General features: G+C 32.0%; 1 protein-coding gene across 1 annotated transcript in view; it reads right to left on the reverse strand.

Annotated features, from left to right (window-relative positions):
- LOC145283736 (hexokinase-2-like) overlaps positions 1-9,458 on the reverse strand; it is a 60,758-nt gene extending 51,300 nt beyond the window's left edge. Inside the window, exon 1 of the mRNA XM_080132797.1 lies at positions 8,633-9,458. Within this exon, the coding sequence (XP_079988923.1) occupies positions 8,633-9,232 (600 nt within the window). The 5' untranslated portion in view covers positions 9,233-9,458. The remainder of the gene's footprint in view (positions 1-8,632) is intronic.
- Between the last annotated feature and the right edge of the window lie 2,329 nt (positions 9,459-11,787).

Genomic DNA, 11,787 nt, shown 5'->3' on the forward strand with positions numbered 1-11,787 from the left:
GCCACATGTACCATCACTAATATCAAAACTATTATTCAGAGACAGAAATGGTTATTTTGAATAAACAAAATATTTTATAACCAACTGTGTGTGTTTTTATTTTGCTGCTAAGTGTATATATCAAGACAATTACAAACGTTTTTTTTTTTAAATTATATAGACTGAAATACACCTTGGATGACTGACTGTTGTGAATATATAACATTGCAACGTTACATGTTAACATGTAGAGTCCATTGCAATAACAAAGGAAAACAAAAAGGAAAGGAAAACAAAAAGGAAAGGAAAACAAAAAGGAAAGGAAAACAAAAAGGAAAGGAAAACAAAAAGGAAAGGAAAGGAAAGGAAAGAAAAAGGAAAGGAAAAAAAGGAAAGAAAAAAAAAGGAAAGAAAAAAAAGGAAAGAAAAAAAAGGAAAGGAAAAACAAAAGGAAAGGAAAAACAAAAGGAAAGGAAAAACAAAAGGAAAGGAAAAACAAAAGGAAAGGAAAAAAAAAAAGGAAAGGAAAAAAAAAAGGAAAGGAAAAAAATTCAACTCAACATTTTTTTCTCTTTAAACAAAAAACATTTATTCTTAGGATTTCCAACAATGCATTGCCTCTTGTTTTAAACAGTTCCTTTATTGCATCGACATGTTTTTTAAGATGCTCTCTTCAACCGAGTGTGGCTTGCCATTATTTTCCAACCATATCTAGAACACATGCTTTTCCCTGCATTCAAATTCTTTTTCCAGTCTTTGCCACATGTGTATTTTTTTCCTTTTTCTTCTGCTGTGACGTCCATTCGTGCAACCGGCTTGGTCATTTGCATATGTTAGCTGTGCTGCTGCTGCTGCGAATGGTGCTAACGGCTCTGTTACACAATCCACGAGTCATATTTCTGACAAAGGGGGAGGAATATATTTAGGAATCAATCCATATAACACTTATAGTTGACTAGTTTTTGACTTTGAAGTAGTATTATTTTAAACTTTTTACATCAAGTGACTTCATGCCTTGTCTGGAGTGATTTCCATAAAAAAAGAAAAAGAAAAGAAATTGCTTTTATTTTCACTTTATCTTAATTTTTGCTAACCTACACTCAACTGTGTAAGTAACGCAAATATCATTGTTATTTATAAAAGTGCGTTGTTTTTCTTTTGCCATTCGAAAATATTGGCTTACAGTCTATGCTATGATAGGCTCCTATAAAATTAATTGATACGTTAAATATGAATTATATTGTTCAGTTTGCCAGTGGCTTTGTTGTGGGGTTTGGTAAAGGTATGGTTCAAAAATGACTTGGGTGCCATCAGCTAGAATCGAAACCAAGATTCATTTTATTAAGACAAAACTATTTAAATTTAGAGTTCAGGAAAATCTCAAGTGAAACAAAAAAAACAATAATAAACGTGTTTTTTTTTTCATATAAAATTTTATGTTTATTCGCTAGATAAATGTATAAAGATTATTGTAAAAATAAATTTTATTCATTTTTATTCTTTAGAAAAAGAATTTCAACGTTACCCCCCACACAATTTTATTAAAACAAGTCAGTTTCATTTAAGAAAAAACAAACAACCCCAAAACAAACAGAAAAACAAAAACAACTCCATCCCGGTTACATAAGCTTGACTTTGAATTACCCAACAAAATATGGGAAATATTCAAGTAGTCCTTATAATATAACTGAGATAAATATATCGTCTTTCGGTACTCTATGACTTTTCATAATTTTTGGATATAGTATTATTTTTGACATGACAATTAAGTATGTAATATTGTTTTTACTTAAAACGATATATTTTTAAAAAAAAATCGCATTTGTTGGCTATCTTAACAAGCACTCGGCTTTCTTTATTAACATCAAAAAAAAAAAAAAAAAAAAAAAAAAAGAAAGTCGTTTGACAAAGTATGGCATAAAGGCCTACTTCACAAGATCTCCAATCATGGTATAGCTGGAAATGTCTTCTCAACTATTAAATCATTTCTCTCTGATAGGTTCATAAGAGTAGTGGTTGATGGGCAGTAATCAGAGGCTCTCAGTATTAATGCTGGAGTCCCTCAGGGGTCCAACTCTCTTCCTGATCTACATCAATGATCTTCCAGACCACATCCTTAGATCATTCGTAGACATTTATGCTGACAACACTACCATCTACGGATGCACTTCGAAGACCGTAAACGACCAAGTTCTCTCTGACTCTCTCCTCTGATCTTGAGCACGTGATACAATGGAGAAAGAAGTGGCTGGTTACTTTTAATGCATCTAAAACCAAGCTTCTATCTTTACATCATCAACGCTCTGCTGCCCAGCTGCCATCAATCGAAATGAATGGCTCTCGTCTTGTGGAGGCTTCATGTTTTGACAAGCTTCTGGGCTTGACCTTTACTCCTGATCTGAAATGGAACACATATATCAAATCAATTGCCAAAGTCGCTGGAAAGATGGTGGGATCCTTCTATCGCTCCAGTAGATATCTCACTCCTGATGCCATTCTCTACCTATATAAAAGCCAGGTACGGCCAATGATGGAGTACCATTGCCACATCTGGGCAGAAGCTGCTAGAAGCAGCTTAACCTGCCTGGACAGAGTTCAAAATAGACTTCGTAGCTTAGTGGATTCCCTGAACCTCTTTCCCACAGAAGAGACGTAGGGAGCCTGTCCCTGTTTTATCGTTATTTTCATGGCAGGTGCTCATCTGAAATCCGATCTCTGATCCCCCCCCCACACTTCGCCAGATTTTCATGAAAAACGCTCGTCTAGCCAGAGCCACTATCAACAATTTCCCACACTCTTTATTCGTGCCTACACCTAAACGTAGATTTCATGAACAAAGCTTCTTTCTTAGAACTGCACGCCTGTGGAACTCTATTCCGTTTGCCTGCTTTCCAGCTGATTCCAATCTGATTGTCTTCAAGTCCAACGTGAACAAGTTTTTATTGAACCGTCCCTCTAAGTAATCCAATTTACAAAATTCCTACTAATGTTTACTACGCTAAAATCACAATGACTAATATATACCTATTACCCCTTATCTTCGAGTGGCCCCTGGGCCTTGATAAGCAGTGACCCCCATGTAAAAAAAAAAAAAAACAAAAAAAAAAAAAACAATAAACCCAAACATTGGTGCCGTGGGCGGGAGTATTTATTTATAATCAACGGTATTTACATATGGCGGGTGGAGAGCTTAAGGTTTATATTTTATTAAATTCGCAGTAAGTTTTCCCTTTCGATTGATAGTAATATATATATATATATATATATATATATATATATATATATATATATATATATATATATATATACTATTTTTTAAAATTTTTTTAATTTTTTTTTTAATTCAATTTTCACCCCAAACAAGGCACAGTGCCACTTTGAAGCAGGGGGCTACTATCAGGGACTTAATTAGCGGGGTCATTATGAAGGGAGATGGATGAGTATATATATATATATATATATATATATATATATATATATATATATATATATATATATATATATATATATATATATATATAGATAGATAGATAGATAGATAGATAGATAGATAGATAGATAAAGAGAAAGAAGAGAAACAAACGTAGTCTAGTCTCCGCAGAGTAGAGACGAAATTTCCCGAAAAACATTTGGGGTTGATATCAGGTCTAAACATCTGTTAAAAGATATTAACCCAAAACGTTTTTTTATTCATTTTTTTTTTATAACGAATACCCCCATCTCATTGTGTAGAAACAAAATCGGTTTATTAAAATTTCGTTTTAATTCTTTATAGTATTTTATTTAAAAAAAAAAAAAAAATGTTTAAAAAAGAGAAAAATAATTGCGGAGTTTCAGCCCCCCCCCCAAACCAGACCGTTAGATTTCTTTTAATTTTACCATGAAGTCTGAAATAATTAAAAATGAACACGAGCAAAAAAGAAAATAAGATATTCGATTACTGCTCTTATTTAATCGAAATAAGTTGACATAAGCCTATTTTTAAAAGTAAATAAATATTTGTTCTTCTGTCGTTCTGCCGCGCAAAAAAGATATGGCCTTGAAAAAAGAAAACAAATTGAAATGCTGTCGTACAGTCGTACACGCATATCAACACAATAAACACCGTTAGTGTTTGGCATTTTCTATTTATCAGGGTAGGGGAGGTGGGAAAGAAAACCTATTTCGCATTAGAAGATGCTTATTTTCCTAAAATCTATTTACTTGCTTCATGCATGCTTTGCTTCACAAGGCCAGTTTTTAAATAAATTAAATAAAGCCTTTAGTTTTTCCTTTACTTTATTAGGGCACTCCGAATAGAGAACGACGGTAACTGTGTAGCCCCACCCCCAGCCCCGCAAATAAGGACACCAAAGGCAACATGCGTGAGAGCATCCCCTTCAACGACAGAGAGTAATGCCTGGGAAGATGATCTAATCCTGACACCAAATATCTACATTTACAAAAGTCTTAGTCTGAAGGCAAGATGAAAGTGTTGTTTCGAATGTATTTCCTCCCTACGAGGGCTGAATGTGAAAAGATTCATTTAATGTGAGGGAATTTTCCAGCTACCCCTTCCTCTAGAAAGGAAAATAAAGGAAAGAAAATAAATTCTTCAGATACCAGACAGAAAAAAAAAGAAGTTTTGTTTGTCAGTGAGCCAACATTTATCTAACGAAGAAAAGGAAGAAGAAAGAACCTTCGCCGATTTCATCATTTCATGAAGTATTTTTTTTATTTTTATTTTTTGTCTTATTTGTTTCAAAACAGAAAAGCAGACACGTTATTGAGTTAATTCGCACATGACCTTTGGTCAATGATAATATATGAGCTAACGTAGAGGACCACACCTAAATATTTAAACCAATGAGCGTCGAGAAAACGAACAGACCCTCGGCCACCACCCAGAAAAAGTAGACATGTGACGCGAAGCGCACACGTTTTTTTAAAGAGAGAAAAACGGAGAATAATCGTGGGTGGAGGTGGTTTACAATGGTTGGCAATTTCGCAAGCAAAAAAAAAAAAAAAAAAAAAGGAGAGAGAAAATCTTATATAATGCATACGTAGGAGTTGAGAACGTTGAAACCGGTCTAAAAAAATTGAAACAATAAAATAAATATACACTTTTGGTAACTCGAGGTTTTCCTCTATCATGGCCACGAAAGAAATAACGTCATGTTCGTTATAAAATGCTGAAAAATTCAACACGTCAGAAAGAACGTCACAACGTGGCAGCCATGCAGTGCACAATAAATCTATGAATACATATTGTCGATGGATTTATTATCAGCAAGAAATAAAAATAAATATCGAACTCGTTAAACGGTACTATTAGCAATATAAATTATTTTAAAGAAAATATGGTTCTTACACATTTATTCTACCGCAGTATTTTTTTTTTTTTTTTTTTTTTTTAATATTTTAAAGTTGAATTCAAGTTTTATGATATCTTTTTTTTTTTTTTCGGATCCGAACGAGAATCATTCCCACCCCGTAAGAACGGCTTTCGGAATAAGCACTCTGAACCTCCACATGTTAAGGTCCGCCTTTTTATTAAATTGTTAGATGAGTGTACAAAATGTCCAAGAAGATAAATGCTCGGGGGGGGGGGGGAATCAAGCTACCGGAAGTGGATACGGAACAAAACAGAGTTGAAAAACGAAACCACACACAGTTTCAACACTTGTGTTATCACAAAATAAAAATTACGACGAAAAAAATATTAAACAGACTTTACAATATAATTTATAGAATTAAATAATTCTTTTGTTTCGCTGTAAAACAAGTGTTAAAAACTAAATTAATGTTTTGAATAAAATATTTGTTTCATTATTTGATAATACAAAAAGAGCTTTCTTTTTTTTTTTTTGAAGTCATTAATTTTTGTTTCGTGATCACAAGAAGTATTAAAACTAAAGTAATTTTAAAAAAATAAATATATGGTTTCGGTTTTCGTGTCTTGACTCCGTTCCGTTCTATAATCAACCGTTTTCACATCAGGTAGCTTGATTTTTTTTTTCCCGTACACTGATCTTGGACATTACTCCAAATAGTTACACAACACTCTCCCCTTCCCATGGTAAGAAGGGATTTCTAAATATTCAAACGTTATCATTTCATCACAGTACATTACAATAAGTACATAAGTACCGGAAATACAGTTGGAAAATTAGTCAACACAACAACCTACCGATTTGTATTTAGGTTTGATCTCCTTAAAGCTATTTGGACCTTCGATAATAGCTAAAAATCGAAAATCAAACAAAATAAAAATATAAACCTAGCTAATAAATATCAATCATTCCACAATTATCGAGGGTCGATATGGATGTAAAGACCGCCATTTTTCGATTTGACACTACTTTTGTTTCAAAGTAAATAAACGCTTAAAATAATTAAAATACAAAAACTCATCCCGGTAGGGAGAAGAGTAATTGTCTAGGATACCACTTATTTGTTGTACTTTCGCCCCTTTTTGGTTTATTGCTAAGGTTAAATTTTTTTTTTTTTTTTAAATATGCCCAGGCCCCAGGTGCCCGTTACTTTACCTAAAAACAAAACAAAAACAAACAACGGATTGCGCTATTTTTTTTTTCTTTTTTTTTAACATGTGATTTTCAACGTAAATTAATTTTTTACAGAACCTTTTGTTTATTAAATTGTTAGATGAAAGTACAGAAGTTGTTTTTTTTTCCTTCTTATTTTAAAGGCCTCATCTGATATTGGTAAGAATGGGTTCCTAAATAATGTTATTTCAGCACGGTCTGTATTCTGCATAAGTACCCCAAATATAAAAACAAACAAACATGCCTGGTATTGGAATTCATTTTTGAGATGAGCATTATATATATTGATTTTATGAGTTTGTATTACTGTACACATAGATTCGAAAAAGTTGTCAAAAAACAAATATATAACAAATAAATGTTATCAAAGGTAAGATAAGTTACTTTTCTACCTAACTGGATATATATTTCGTGTTTTTATTCAATGTAACATGTTTATTCAGCTCGAAAAGCATAGAGTGTTTACCGATGTATTGGAAAATTCAAAATGGCGCCCGACACTCTCTTTAGCACGGTAAGTTCAGGAAAATATGTTATAAATAATAAACTAGACAAAATACTGTTAGAAATTCGATCATTATATGTTACCGTGACATAAGTTGACATATATTCGGTGTTTTTTTAATAGTATTTTCTATAGTTTATTATTTATAACACCTTTTCCCACACTTACCATGTTAAAGAGAGTGTCGGGCGCCATTTTGAATTTTCCAATACATTGGTAAACACTGCATGTTTTTCGAGCTGAATAAATATGTTACATTGAATAAAAACACAAAAAAATGTATCCAGTTTGGTAGAAAAGTAACTTATCTTGCCTTTGATTATATTTATTTGTTATATATTTGTTTTTTGACAACTCTTTCGAATCTATGTGTACAGTAATACAAACCCGATTTTATTAATTTATCTTTATTTCGGACTATTAGTCTCATCTTTATTAGTTGTTGTTTTTCATCTTTTATTGGTTTGTTTATTCACAACGTTTCGGCCAACTATTCCTCTGTTGTGAATAAACAAACCAATAAAAGATGAAAAACAACAACTAATAAAGATGAGACTAATAGTCCGAAATAAAGATAAATTAATAAAACATGCCTGGTATTTATAGCTCACAACCAATACTTGTGGTAATTTAACAGGCTTATATTTATTATATAATTTGTTAACACATCTATCACAAACATGTTGGTAAACTAAAATAGATCACTTTCTACTAATTTCCACAACTGTATTTCATTAAAAAAATAATAAATAGATAAATAAAATAATAATTTGTGCCGCCAACAGAAACGTTTATTCGCGTTATTTATAATTCAAAGCAAGGTACGTTGACATGCAGTGTTTTTGCAGTGTGCCTGGTTCTCAAATAACACGAGGCTATCTTTATCGTTTTGACTAAACTTAAGCGAAATGAAAGGTTTTTGTTTGTTATATATCAGAGTCAAACAGATTCTTAAAATCTAAAACATGTCACCAATTTATAAATATGAACAGAAAATATTGTTTTTAAAACAAATTAAGAAAAATCTGCGAGGAATTAAAGAAAACATTTTAATTCCCGGTGAATTGAGAACGAAGTAAGGAAGGGTTTGAAGCCGAAGTTTGTGATTTTAATATATAATTCACAAATAAAAAGACGTTACGAATAAACTTGCCAACAGAATTGTTTTACCAGGAAAATAATAGTTTAGCTTTCAACCTTTAATACTTAAAACTTCAATAGCTAAAGGAGGCATTTAATTTTAGCTAGTGTTTCTCGTATTTTTGTTTGTTTGTTTTTCACCAGACAGTAGCAAAACATACAAATAAGAGAATTACTTTATTAAAATAAAATAAAAACAAGGGGGGAAAAAACAGATGCGTAAATAAATAAAACACGAGAGGTTGGTCAGAACTATCACTCATCGGGCATTTTTTCCAGTTCGTTCGCCGATTTAAAAAGCGGTTTCTGTCGTAACTTGGCCGCTTTCAAGCTGGTTTGTTATATGGCTATGTCAGCCTCTCTCACCAACGAAAGGCATTTCATGGCTAAAAAACAAACTAAACTGAAATAAAACCGTCAGATTTTTGAAAATATTTTTGTATAATAAAGACGAAAACCTTACCTTTTCATACTTGGTAATCTGCTCCGGGCTTGAAGGCATTTTGGGGATTTCTTTGACCCGAAGGTGGAGAGCCGAGATCAAGAGGACGGCTAGACTGTCACCGACTGCGGCTTTGAAAGACGAGAAGGGGAAAAAAGAGCTAGAGTCGAGCGAATTAACTATCAGCAAATAAGAACCGCGAATCGGTTCTCCTTTTCTTTCTTTCTTTGCTAGAGTTGGCAGTAGTTGCGATAGAAGTTGAGTGATGTGCGTAGTTAGCGAGTCAGTTGTAGTCCGGGTTTTGGCGAGGTCTAGATTAAAAACCTTAGCGAGAGAGCAACCTCTACATGTGCGTGCGTTTTTTGACTGTCTTTGAAGCAGTGTCGGCAGTGTTGTTTTGTTGCCGAACTCTCTTGCGCAGATATCACTCAGACTGTGTGAATCGACGTCATCGTAGTGGAATAAGAGATAAGGTACAAATGTACTGGGGATTATACTGTTGAATATATTCGGGCGATTAGTAACATTTATTGAGAAACTACGATGTATGTTGCGGCAGCGCCGCCGTGCCTTTCTGGACGGCGATACAGAGTAGACTCTATTACTACGACCGAGAGACATTTTGATCTATCTAGATAGACGAGATTCTGCACTTATCACTAAAAATTCTGTGACAAGCGAAATGTCTGAACTGGCCGTTTTCTTGGGTCATTTTTATACTCTATCCAAAGAAAAGAAAATCCGTAATCATTATTTATTTGTTTGTTTATTTATTTTATATATACATGTTCAGACATATTTTCTTGCACAAAGCAAAATTAACTAATAATGAAACACCCTCCCCCTCCCCAAATAAACGAAAAATCGACAACATTTCATTGGATTGAGGGAATTACAAACACGGTCTGACACAACTGAATAGGTGTTGTTTAGAATTACATTGATATATATATATATATATATATATATATATATATATATATATATATATATATATATAGAACATTTTTTTTTATATAATGTACGTATTCGTTACGGAACGAAGATGTCATATTCCAAAAATCACTTTAATTGATCAAGTAAGCTTTATTTTTAAACAAAAAAAAAATAAAATCAAACTTTGCTATTTTTGCGATTAAAAAGTTTTAATTATTTTTGATACAAACAAAATCTCGGCAGCCGAAATTAATTATTACCCTTTAATTCTAACAACAAAATGGCGATCACGGACCCCGTCTAGTTTCTTCATAAAATTTGATTTTCTTAGGCAATTAAGCTACACGAATTTTCATTAGGAAACTTATGCTGTAGATTAATAACCATATATATATATATATATATATATATATATATATATATATATATATATATATATATATATATAGAGAGAGAGAGAGAGAGAGAGAGAGAGAATGGATACCCCTGTAAGGGTAGCTGCGCGTGTAATTATGGAGGCAAGAGTTGCGCATCCCAAACCACACCTCTCCTGAATTGGTACTGCTTGAGTCCAGTGGCGAGGATAAACCCCAAACTGACTGGAAATAATGCCGAGATAAGCGGAGAGCACATGAAATTCCCAAATGGTCACCCATTTTAGTACTGGCCAGGCTCAACGTGACTTAACTTCGGTGGTCTGACAGGAACCGGCGTGTCAACGTGATTATGCCGCAGCAGTAGTTGTAGTAGTAGTAGTAGTAGTAGTATATATATATATATATATATATATATATATATATATATATATATATATATATATATATATATATATATATATATATCCCATAAACAATACATTTGCATCTATTGTTTTTTTCTTGATATGCTTTCTATTTTATTTATTATTAATGTTATTCATTATTATTATTATTATTATTATTTTTATTTTTATTATTATTATTATTATTATTATTATTATTATTATTATTATTATTATTATCTTCATATTTATCTCCACTCTTCCTCCTATTTTTTTTATATTCATCGCGTTCTTTTATTTCAGATTTCATTTTAACATTCTAACATTTTGTACTTAATGTATCACAAGTTAGATGTCACAATTCTCTATATTTGTGACCTAGCTCCTTTCTCCGCTCCTGATGAGAAACCTTAGGCTACAAAATGCCTACGTATAAAGAGCATTTATAGTCTCTCCTACCATTTTTCTTCCTCAATGAACTGACAAATAAATCCATACATGTCCATATTTACTTTACCTATAACTTTCTCTGTCTGTCTGTCTGTCTGTCTGTCTGTCTCTCTGTCTGTCTGTCTGTCTGTCTGTCTCTCTGTCTGTCTGTCCCCCCCTCTCTCTCTCTCTATATATATATATATATATATATATACACGTGTGTGTGTGTGTGTGTGTGTGTGTGTGTGTGCATAAGGAATTCAATATAAATTCTGTAAATAAGAATTACAACAATTTAGTATTCGACAAGGAAAATTTTTCCTTATTCCATGAAGTTTCGTCCTCATAGGGAAGTAGTAAGCAAAATGGTATTCGCAGACAGACTGTATAAACTGCATACCATGCAAGAAGTCATATTTGTATGAAAGTTGATAATCATGCAGAAATGTATTTCTCTATTTTTTTCTTTTTCGTCAAGGCCTGGACTTCCTTTGACATAATCTTTTTAACCCATACAGTTTTACATTATTATCAACTTTCATACAGATATGACTCCGTGCATGATTTTATAGTTTTCAATTTATGTGCGAACCAGCAAAATTTATTGGCTGCCTATGAATATAATTTTATTAACTATATTCTTAGTAGTTATTGCATTTCTTATATCAATGCTCTATATGGAATATTGAGCTTTTCATCTAGTTAGGATTATCATATAAGTATTAGCATTAATATTTACACTTGCTTTCAGTTTACAGAATTATTCAATTTGTAAACTTGAAAATGTTTTGAATTATATATATATATATATAAATGTTTTGAATTATATATATATGTATATAGATGTGTATATATATGTATATATATATGCATATGTATATATATACGCGTATATATATATATATATATATATATATATATATATATATATATATATATGTATATATATATATATATATATATATATATATGTATGAATGTAATAACGGATAAACTAAAATGAAAGAGGGGGTGCTTGAGCAAAGTTTTTTGGACGAAGAAGGGAATA

Source organism: Euprymna scolopes, chromosome 8 (assembly GCF_053919585.1).
Source record: "Euprymna scolopes isolate OS-2025 chromosome 8, ASM5391958v1, whole genome shotgun sequence".
Lineage (NCBI taxonomy): Eukaryota > Metazoa > Mollusca > Cephalopoda > Sepiida > Sepiolidae > Euprymna > Euprymna scolopes.